Source organism: Notechis scutatus, chromosome 2 (assembly GCF_049901735.1).
Source record: "Notechis scutatus isolate UNSWTSFEM ecotype Mainland chromosome 2, rNotScu1.2, whole genome shotgun sequence".
Lineage (NCBI taxonomy): Eukaryota > Metazoa > Chordata > Lepidosauria > Squamata > Elapidae > Notechis > Notechis scutatus.
This window is the reverse complement of record NC_142010.1, coordinates 79,566,770-79,579,011: the sequence shown is the minus strand read 5'-3', so window position 1 is coordinate 79,579,011 and position 12,242 is coordinate 79,566,770. Positions and strand designations below refer to the sequence as shown.

General features: G+C 36.0%; 1 protein-coding gene across 2 annotated transcripts in view; it reads left to right on the top strand.

Annotated features, from left to right (window-relative positions):
- The window catches only part of SPOCK1 (SPARC (osteonectin), cwcv and kazal like domains proteoglycan 1), a 528,048-nt gene that overhangs the window by 503,844 nt on the left and 11,962 nt on the right, over window positions 1-12,242 (top strand). For both annotated transcript variants that reach the window (XM_087955273.1, XM_087955274.1), the window contains 2 exons: window positions 2,801-3,022; window positions 8,141-8,203. In XM_087955273.1, the coding sequence (XP_087811399.1) occupies window positions 2,801-3,022; window positions 8,141-8,203 (285 nt within the window). The remainder of the gene's footprint in view (window positions 1-2,800; window positions 3,023-8,140; window positions 8,204-12,242) is intronic.

Here is a 12,242-nt window from a genome sequence, read left to right as displayed (position 1 = left end):
CTGACAGTTCAATCCTAGGCAGCAATAGATGCTTCTCTATCACGGTTCAAAGAGAAAATATCTGCTGCGAACTTCATGTAGGCATTAGGAAAGGCATCTGGCCAGTAAACGCTCAGCTCCATTCAGTCACCCCAACTCCACCCCGAAACAAAGGGATAAAAGGGTCATAAAAAGAAAAAAAAGGAAATCTCATAAGCTTTTTATTGAAATCAAATGCTCTTATGAGATCACCATAAGAAAGGACTTCTCTGTTTTATGGAATAAATTGTATTAATCAGTAATGGTTGACCCATGCCCATGAGTATCCTCGGGAGGAGTGAGAAGGGACAAACGATATCTGCACTGTGATCATTACATAAATGAAATAAAGTCCTGTATATAATGTGCATCATATGTATGAAGTTGTTGTTAGTCACGAAGTCATGTCTGACCCATCACAACCCCATAGACCATGTTCCTTGAGACCTTCCTGTCCTCTGCCATCTCCCAGTCTCCCAGAGTCCATTTAAGCTCACGCCGACTGCTTCGGTGACTCCATCCAGCCACCTCATTCTCTGCCGTCCCCTTCTTCTTTTACCCTCAATCGTTCCCAGCATTAGGCTCTTCTCCAGTGAGTCCTTCCTTCATGTATGAAGTTGCATTGATGCATAAAACATCACCAAAGGCTGAAACAGGTTGTAAATTATTCCTTTAAGAATAAGCACAACAAAAACCCTGTTGGATTCACCCAGAAAAACTAGCTAGCTCAGCATCTTTTTTCCCCACCACTTCTGCTATTTGTATTCCATGCTATTATAAAGCATACTTATCAATAAACAAATAGAGCTTTGGATATATTTAACAGATAACAATCTAAAATTAATACATAAGTTTATAAACAATTTCTTGAGTCACTTATATCCGATTCAAGAAATGTTCAATGTTCAATAGTGAGTCAGACTTTTCTCCAAAGTTACTGAAGTTCACTTAGCTAATAATGAACAAGACTTTGCACTATTTGATAGATTTTTGTTCAACAACACTACATGCAGCCCCAAAAAAGGAGGATCCTGGAACTGTTGCACAGACCTCATCCATCACATCTCTAGCTTATCTGTTAAGTGCAACCTGTTATAAAATAGCATTAGTGTCTGCCAAAGTATCTCACCAAAGTCTCTTTTGATGATTCTTCTACAATATCGGTGATGATCCTCATCTGGATTTGCCACAAATTCTTCTAGCAAGATGCCTTTTTTCCCCTAAAAAATTAACATTTAGAATAGCGAGTACATTATAGTGTCTTTTAATTTTCAGGTCAGTCCAGGTGATAAGAATGACCTTTACAACTGAAACATCGTATTGAAAATTCTGATACTGTATATAATATTTACAAATGGGAATGCAACTCTTTCTTTTATATAGTATGAGAAAATGCACTACTTGCATCTGCTGATTGGACTTTCTGAGAAGTGATCTACTACCTGGTTACCATGAGTTCAAAAAGTCCTACCCACCTAGATATTGATTGCAGGAAGTACGATTTCAGCAACAGAGTGGTCAATGTCTGGAACTCACTACCTGTCTCTGTTGTCACATGTTCAAACACTCACTCCTTTACCCTCAAACTAACCTCTATTGACCTCACCCCATTCCTAAGACGTCTTTAAGGGGCGCACAAGTGCCTACCATCCCTGTCCTACTGTTCCCATTTATTCGTACCTATTTCATGTATATATACTTATGCTTATTCTTATTTCTATTATATTGTAAGTGTTTGACAAATCAAATAAATAAAATAAATATGTAACTATTGCAGAAAATAGTTTGATAAATTGTGTGTCATTCTTATCAGTAACCCTGAAAGAAGAAAAAGCAAAGAGATTCAGGAGAAAGTGGAATTTTAGCACACTAGGTCTTGAAAGGAAGATGGGAAAGTTGTCATAATTGGAGGTTGTAACCTGAGATCTTAAGAAATTTGAAAGAGAGAAAATGTAATTGTATACTTTTCCTAGATATGCAGGCTCATTTTATCACAGTTAATTCTCATCCATGTACCCCATAGGTTTTAAAACGATTCTGCCTCAAAATATATAAACGCCACTTATCTTTTCCTTTTAAAAAGAAAGCAGCGTTAACTTGCAGGTAGAATACTGATTTTTGCTTCCAAAGCAAAAGTTTTCAGATATCAAATGTTTTTAAGGAATGAGAAATTATGGATATTAATGAATGCAATGCAGAAAACTAAGGTGTCCTTGATGGTAGCTCTTGCTGTCAACTTATAGATAATTTGAAGGTATTAGTGCTGCTTCTGTTAAAATTGTGAGGGTGGAGAATGCATATGACTCCTGTTTCAATTATAAATGCCAATTCTAGCAGCATTCTACACTATAATTTAATGATTTCTTTGAATCACTGTAGGAAAATATGGTTCTTTGAAAATCAACATTCCTTGGGTGTAATAAAATCACTTTATTTATGGAAGAGTGTTCCATTTATAGATGAACAATTAAACTGAATGCTGATTGAAAAAGTCTTTATTTAACTGGGGTCCTCATGCATCTTTATAAAAAAAATCATAATGCTATAATGCAGACTCTGAAGATTGTATCGACCCTAGCTTCAACCCATGCATTTGATTTCCATTTAGTTCTGAATTAAGATCATGTTCTATTTTCTAGCAATTCAGGAAGGAAAAGACAATGTGAAATCCAATTTTACAACCATTATTTGCAAAACATGAGAATACAATAAATTAGAGTGAGATTCTTAAATTTTTCTATGTTTTCTTCTCAGCTGGAATTGTTTGTTCCTTCCTCTACAGGATTCGATACTAGCATATTACCTATCTGTAAGGATTCATTGGGCTGGATGTTCAACAAACTGGATATGAACTATGACCTTCTCCTTGATCACTCTGAGATCAATGCTATTTACCTTGATAAGTATGAACCATGCATTAAGCCTCTCTTCAACTCCTGTGACTCCTTCAAAGATGGAAAGCTTTCCAACAATGAGTGGTGTTACTGCTTTCAGAAGCCTGGAGGTAATTGACCAAATTCAACCTCAGAGAAAATGGATTACAAATCAGTATGCTATACTTTACTTCCAATAAAATTAAGAAGAAAAGAGGTTGTGATGCTTTGTATCACATTTATAACCATACTTCCACAATACAACTGATGTGGTATTTAATGGGAGGAACTATCATCTATCTCATCTATCTATTCATCTCAAGAGTAGCATTCACATGTTAAGTGCCTAAGGATGCCAAAATCCAAATATCCAATATTTGAGTCTAGTGAATAGCAGCTGAGTTCCTGAATAGTACAAGGAGCACCGTTATGTCCTTTCCATGTGCACCACAATGTACAGAGCCCTCTCATTTCTTTAATTTTGTTTTTATTTATTTTTATAATATTTATTGTTACATCTTAATAAACTCAAATAAACTCTGGGTGATTTTATAGGTTAAAACTCTTCAAGATATGCTGTCTTTCACCACATTAGACAATCCTAGTAAGTACTTTTCGGCTTTCTACTTCATGTTCTGTCAGCCTTTTCTTGATCTTCCGTTCTCTTATTGAATATTATTTTCTTTTCCATAGATGTATCTGCCTTCATGATGCACCCAAAGTTTTACAGCTTTTGTCTTGGGATTTGATTTCCAGTGAATACTTGGGCTTGTACTAAGTACTAAGAAGTTGGCTCGGTTGGCTCTCAAAGGAATGCATATCAGTTCTTCCCCCACCATAGATCAGAGGAATTAATCTTTTTCCTCTCACATGATAAGCCATCCCTCACATTTGTACTTCATACAGAAGAAGACCAGTGAGTGGACCATTCTAGCTTTTGATTTAATTGAAAAGTCCTGATTTTTCATGAGAGTTATAGGATTCCAAACCTTTTTTCTCATCTTTAGTATTATCCGATTCTCTTTTATATACTCCTCATTTTATCCATTCTGGAGCCTAGAACTTTCAAGCCTAAACTTATATCTTACATTCTTCTAGCCTTGATCCTTACTTTTTTGATATTCAAAGAAAACCCTACATTCTCACTCACTTGCTTTAGTAATAGCAACAGCACTTAGACTTATATGCTGCTCCATAATGCTTGACAGGACTCTTTGAGCAGTTTACAATGTCAGCATATTGCCCCCAAACAAGATGGGTCCTCATTTTATCAATTTTGGAAGAATGGAAAGCTGACTCAACCTTTAGACAGTCAGGAGCGAACTCCTAGCAGTGAGCAGAGTTAGCCTGCAGTACTACATTCTAATCACAGTGCCACCAAGGCTTTACTTTTAGAATGATCAGTCTTATGTCTTTTTCAGTTTCTGCCTCAGAATTATCTCAGGTCATTTATTTATTTTTTCTATTGATTTTGATACCATTTGTTGAAATTAAATTCCATTCTCATTGTGACATTCTGATTATTATAGAGACTCCTTATCAGAAGAATCAGATAGTTGATTCTGACATCTGCTTATTCAATAGCCATTTATCTCTACATAAAGTGCTTTCCAGAAGGATTTTCAGCTATATCTTGTTGGGATGTAGTATTAAAGCTATTCTGTAATTCTTTTAAATCTCCTGCTTTATGGATTGGGATTGCCCTTTTCCAGTCTTTCAGCCATGTTTTTTATATTTTAGTTAATAGAGAGCTATCATGATCCTTACTGTTTTCATACCAGTTTCATTTAAGCACTCTATGGCAATTTTATACACAATGGGTTTTCTAATTAATAATTATTTTATAATAATCTGACTTTCTCCTCAGGTACGACCAATTTATCATAAACTTCTTTTTTCTTGAATACAATCTTATCTAAGTTGATTGTCTCGTACAATTTGTTCATTTATTCCTTCCACCATTTTAAACAGTACTAGACAATCCATGATTCCTTGGGTTATTGTTTCAGATATATTTTCTTACCTAAATGAGAAACAGAATGACAACCGGGGAGGGGGGGAAGCAGTGGGAACAGGAGCAACTTCCAACTCCTTGCTGTCTTCCCCGTTGACTTGAAAGTGACACAGAGCATTGGAAATAGCAATCATGTGTCCGTAGTTGACCCAGCAATGTGGAAGCATGGCAGCACTGAAGCAATCACAACTTTGCCAAATTTAAATGCTACAGGAGTAATGGGTCCTGCAATTCATCTCTAATGATCTAAGTGCTAGAGCCCACTGTAACTACATAGCCAAAAAGGCATTAAGAGTTGTTAACCTAATCCTACGTAGCTTTTTCTCTGGTAATATCACACTACTAACTAGAGCATACAAAACATTTGCTAGACCAATACTCGAATACAGCTCATCAGTCTGGAACCCACATTACGTATCTGATATTAGCACAGTTGAAAAAGTCCAGAAATATTTCACAAGAAGAGTTCTCCACTCCTCTACTCATTGTAGAATACCTTATGCCACCAGACTTGAAATTCTAGACCTAGAAAACCTTGAATTACGCCGTCTTCGGTCTGATCTAAGTATGGTATATAAAATCATACATTGCAATGTCCTACCTGTCAATGAATACTTCAGCTTCAACCATAACAACACAAGAGCACACAATAGATACAAACTCAAGGTTAACCGCACCAAACTTGATTGCAGGAAATACGACTTCAGCAACAGAGTGGTCAATGTCTGGAATACTCTACCTGACTCTGTAGTTTCTTCCCCAAACCCCAAAAACTTTCATTTTAGACTGTCTACTATTGACCTCACCCTTTTCCTAGGGGGTGTGCATAAGTGCACCAATGTGCCTACCGTCCCTGTCCTATTGTTTCTTTTATTTTTCTTATATGTACCCATTTCATGTATTCATAACTCTGTATATACTTATACCTATTATTTTGTAAGCAATTGACAAATCAAATAAATAAAATAAAAATAAATAAATAAATAAATAAATCAGCCCATTTGAGATACATTGATTCAAAAAAAAATTTCCCGCATAGTGTACCATTTCACTCAATTAAAGCTTATAAACAGGAGAATTTTAGTGGCAATTTTCTATCATTAAATCCTTTTCATTCATGTTCCTTAAAACATTAACATGATATTGGATTATTTCTGCAATTTCTTTTAATTCTCCTAATCCCTTGTTCTTTGTTTTTGTTTTTTCTTCTCCTCCATGTTTTTATGAGCTTTTCAGCTTTCTCTTTTAATTTCTTTCCACAAAGGTTCAGGGTATTTGCCCCTGACCTCAAACTTACATGCCTCAGGAATAGGTTACATCTGATTGGGATTTGATTCTTTTTAGTCTTGTTCGGTCTAAAGCATGTTTCTGTGATTTTCAGTTGATAGTCTGATCCACATTCAGCACTTTACAGTGTTTTACAAATCAACAGAGAATTTTCCCATATGTTGCTTGCATAAGATGTAATCTATTCCATTACTGTGTTGTTCATTTGGATATATTCAGATATATAGCTGTCATTTGGATTGGGAAAATGCATTATCAACAAAATGATTTTTGTCATCAGCCATTGGCCTGTAGGTTCCTAGTTCATATTTTCAAATAGTTTTCAATGGAGATTCCTTTCAGACTTTTTCATCAAGTCAATATTTATAGCTTGGCCCAATTCATAAATGGAATATAGCGTAAACATTCCTTTAGTCCTTTTCTGCACCTTTTGGCATAGCAATTAGTCCCATAACTGGTATACTTTCATTAACTTGACTTATAACATTGTCTGCTCCTCCAAAGTAAATTGGATTAATAGAAGATTTCCCATACCCATATCTGTTTATTGCCACCTGTATCCCTTTGAGAGGGAGAACAAAAACATTTATTTATATGCAGAGCTTATTTGAGATCAAGGAACAGCTTTTTCCCAGATGAAAGAAAGGTTTTCTGTAGTATAGTAAATTAAGATTATTTTTCTGTGAGAGCAATGATGTCTGTTTTGGAGCTGTTTTTCCTATCCAAAAACATAATTTCAGATATTGAAATATTTTGCTCTTTTCCTTTGGTTGTTTCATTTACATTCTTCATTTAAAGAGAACAAGGGAAGATTGAATGGCGGCTTCGGAAAGACACCAGCCAGCCAGTCTCTAATACATTCAAGGAAAAATTTATCAAATTTAATATATTCTTTTGCATCTTTCTTTTTTTCCCCATTTCATGATGTATTAGTCTTTTTCATGCCATTCTCCCCTCTTTATTATGCTTTATATGTTTTGAATCCTAATATTTCATTTTGAACAAAATACTCACTTTTCATCCACATTTTTCCAATTTACTATTCTTTACTTTCTCCAGATTTTTCTTGCTAAACTGCAATTTTGTATAAACATAAACAAAGCTATTATTACATAAGCAAAAGACATCCACGCAGGACATGGAATTAGAAATCTACAGAGTATTCTGCAAAGGTTGGGAGTCTGTTTCCATGTCCTCAGAAGCAGCTCTATATCAACATGACACCTTCTCCATCCCATCTGTTTCAATAATAGCCTAAGCAGGAATAACAGATGATTTGGGGCTGCTTCCAAGAGAAGTGGAGAACAATTCCCATCTGCGATATCCCATAAAGAGTTTTGCAAACAATCTTCAGTCTTCGTAGACATTCAGCTTATAAGTAGGGAAGGAAGACCCAGGAACACACCAAAAAGGACTGCCCTTCTCCATGGTAGGAACAAACATGTAAATCATGCATGGTCTTCTACTCAACTACTACAAAACACGCCATGTTCTATCACATGAGGACTTTGTTCCATTGATTAAGCAGCAGGGTGCTCCATAAATACCCTGAGAAATATAGATCCTGGTCATCAGTTGCAATTAAATCTTAAGAACTGCTTCAGTTGCTATTAGTGTATAGCTTAGAAAATTGCATAAAATGTGGAAATTAATTGACAAGCCAGTGGTAAATTAGCATCCTGTTTATATCAGGCTGATGAAGAGAAAGGGGGGGAAAGTATTTAACAATAAAATGGCCCCCAAACATTATTTTTAAGCATAACGGGTTGTGCTTTTTTTAATTGGTAAAGCTAATGTCATGCATTTGTTTTGCTATATTGTACAAGCATATGTAGTTCATTAATTCCCAGGTGATCATTAGGCTACACTGCCTGTCAATTGTGAAGCTAATCATTAGAGGGTCTGTCCCTCACCATCTGGAAACTCATTCTCATGAATTATGTTTTAGGCCTCCCGTGCCAGAATGAGATGAACAGAATTCAAAAGATGGGCAAAGGGAAGAACTTGATGGGTAAGTTTAGTGATTTGCTTCCCACTCACTCAATCCATTAATTATTTAATAAATTATTATTATTAAAAGTTCATAAATGTATTTATTTATTTTTATATGATTGTCTTTCTCATCTGAGCAGCAAACAAGTTACAATAGAACAATGTAAAACATAAAACGTACAAATACTACACGTTTAATTCGAAAGGAAAACATCAGACAGAATAAGAAATACAACATACAATATCAACCCACTTGGGCTTAACTATCTACATAATTCTAATGCCTGGGCAAACAACCAGGTTTTCAGAAGGCAAGGAGGGTTGGATTCAATCTGATCTCAACATCAGAAATAGCCCAAGAACAATGTAAAGAAATCTAGCCAGAGTTCAGCTCTTTATTTCCTGAAACCATACAGACAGGATCTTGCCAGACTAAACCTATAAGGTGCTAACCCAACTGATATATCATGGAGATTCTACAGGGCATCAATCCTACATATCTTCCTCTTCCCACAATCCAACTCTGTACTGTGCTGCCTTTTGTCTCACCCCTATCCTTGGAACATGCTCTCTCTTTCCTGGGAACCTGCTGCATTACTCTCCGTCACATGGCAAGGTGTACTATAGGGCAGGTCTGTGCCAGAAAAGGCACAGTTCCTAGGTTCCACAGGTTGGCATTCTTTAATTGATGGGATCCAGATCTAATGTATTATATGATGTAATCAGTTCCTATTGAAATAGCAATGGTTCTTGTTTTTTCCACTTTATAAAATCACAAACAGAACTGAAGAATAATATATGTGATTCTTGACTTGACATCTTTATAGCAAAAGGACATTGCCTTCTTGCCAAAATCTCAAATCAGTCCATTAAATTAATTTTACATTGGATACAGTTAGATATATATTTGTCTTATTGGTTTAGAAATCTAAAGCATAAGAAAAGAACTAAAGCTACATTCACAATCATACTAACTTTAAAATAAGGTCTACTAAATTCAGTTGACCTTCCTGAGTCAACATGCATAAACGGTACTTATTTATTCTTTTGCTTCCTTAAAGACTAAATTGTACTTTTTAACAATATTATAATGCTAGAAATATCAAGACACTAATAGATGGAACGTCTTTGGAAGCTGAAGAATCCATCTGTTAAATTGCAGGATACTAATAATGGAGATTTAAAATCTATAATTGCATTATCTTCTGTATTTAATCATCCATGATTAAAATAAAGTAATATATTAGGAAAATAATTTGAAACGAATTGATTCAGATGAAGGTGGCATGAAATCCTTCCTTTCTTTGTTGCATTGTTTCAGCCTATTGATTAATCTCACTGATTATTTTGCATGCTATCTTGGGACCAAGCCCTATTTAAGCCAATGTAATTTATTTTTAAATAGGATGGCATGGTTAATAGGACTGTGGCCACCTTGTAAATAATTGAGAAGAAATACTTTCACAACCATATTATCTCTCTGGTATATATCTTTAAAGCTACCTAGTTTGTTTTTAAAAACAGCAACCTTAAGAATTTGAGAAAAAAAAGGACTTCTTTAGTGAATGAAAGAGAGATGCTGTGTTTATGTGTGATTGAAATAATTTTTTACACACAGCCTCCCTAGCTAATTTCTGATTAACCCACTCTCTATAACTGGAACTGTTGAAGCAGAATAACAGAGTTGGAAGTGTTCTAGTCCAATCTTTTCAAGCTTTGGTCTTGCTTATTTATTTGATTTGATCTTGGTACCAACCAACTCCAAATTGACTTTGGACAACTCACATATGACAAAATAAGATTTTTTTAGAGGCAATAATCAATAAATGATGAACAACCAAATAACCTAGATAAATACATACAAAATGCACAGCACAAGGCCTGATAAAACAGTCAGCTCTTGAAGTTCTTCTCGAGTATCATCAGAGTGGAAATCATCTGATTATGAGCCACAGTGGTGCAGTGATTAGAGTGCAGTACTGCAGACTACTTCTGCTGACTGCCAGCTGACTGCAATTTGGCAGTTCAAATCTCACCAGGCTCAAGGGTGACTCAGCCTTCCATCCTTCTGAGGTGGGTAAAATGAGGACCCAGATTGTTGGGGGGCAATATGCTGACTCTGTAAACTGCTTAGAGAGTACTGTAAAGCACTGTGAAGTGGTATATAAGTCTAAGTGCTATTGTTATCTCAGGGGGACCTCATTCCAAAGGGAACATAATAGTCATCCCAACAGGTGACAATGTCTAATTGAAGGGACTTGGTTGGCTCATTAGGATGGCTAGGCAGAAACCTCTGGAGATAAGTGGTCCTTTGATAAAACTCTGTTAGAACTCTTGGAAATTGGATAAACACTGAATCAACAGGATTCATTGAGATGAATGAAACTGCTTTAAAATGTGTGCTATCATTTCCAGCCAGCTCTAGATTAGCAATAGCACTTAGACTTATATACTGTTCCATGGTGCTTTAGAGCACTCTCTGAGAAGTTTATAAATGTCAGCATATTGCCCTCAACAATCTGAGTCCTCGTTTTACTGACTTCAGAAGGATGAAAAGGTTGAGCCAACTTTGAATCCCATCAGGATTGAATCCCAGGCTGTGGGCAGAGTTTGCCTGCAATGCTGAACTTAATCACTGTGCCATCAAGTTGCAATTCCCTTTTGTACACTTTTCTTTCTGTATTTTCCTACAATTGCTCTTCCCCATTTGTATCTGTGAAGCACAGTTATTGACATCTGTTAGCTAACTGGAATCTAATACATTCTTTAGGATTCAAAAGCAATACACTGGAAACGGGGGAAATGCCAAAGAGTATATTTATGGAATAAAAATTGAAAAAAAATCAGAGAAATTCCAATCCATATCCCTTCAGCAGGATCCAAATCCCAAGAATGGTGACAGATGGATTCCCCTGGAACTAAGAATCCCATAACAGCCTTCAGGACTTTGGGTCTACACTCAGGTTTAAATTGTGTGGGAGCTTTTGGCACCTTCCCAGTCAGGCCATAAAACTGAAAGCATCTTGTGGAAACCTTATTGGACACTTGATCATAATTTTTAGACAGTGGAACCCTTGCCACGAATATTGTTTATTGAAGACAAGGTCTTCAGCAGACAGTACCTGGGGATGGTCTAATGTTATGCCTTATCAGGACCTTGGGAACCCAGATAAGTGACCCTTTGTTAATGAGAACATTGCTCTTAGGTAGCTATTGTTCCTCTTCCCTTGGCAGCTATTAGAATGAAGAGCTGGTGTTGTCCTCTATCTAAATGGTTACAAGCAGGAATACAGATAAGGAGCAGGCGAGAGTGATTAACAACATGCAATCCACACAACCTAAGCTCCTTTGTGAAGGAATTTGCAATGCAAAGCAAGCCAAGTTACATATAACGTGTCTAAATAATCCTTTCTGCACGGGTACTTCCTGTATATGTAAAGAGTCAAGGGGAGTCTATACCACTAGTCCTCACAGTTTTCTGGGAGAACCAAAGCAGGACCATTAAAAGAACATAACTGCATCCCTTCTAAAACTGCAATTTTGCAAAGTGAGATTACCTAGCTATGAAGTTTGCCATGAAAAGCAGTTGAACCCATAGAGGCAGAATTAATGGCCAGAATAACTTTGCGTACATTTGGAAACAAAATATAATCCAGTTAGCATCATATGTTCTGGGTAAAATAATAACCCAAAGTCTACTCCTGTGGCCATTGTCACAATCAGTGGGAATTTCTTTCCTTTTAAGGGTGTGGAGTCACAATATGACCCCTAAAGGTAATTTTCCCCTATTAAATGTCTTGCTGCCCCAACCTCCCAATAAAAACAACAACATCCACCTGGTTTAGGATAATAAATGAGAATTAGCCTGGAGAGCTTTGAGCACAAAAAGTTAAACATTCCATGTCTGTTGAATCCTAGACTTTAATTTCATAATCTCATATACTTAGCTTCCACTAATGCTACTAGTTTGCTTCATGGAATTAAGATTTCTTTAATGTGCTTGAAAAGGAAAAATATATATTATTTTCACCACAGTTGCTTAAAATTAGGCAAGACAA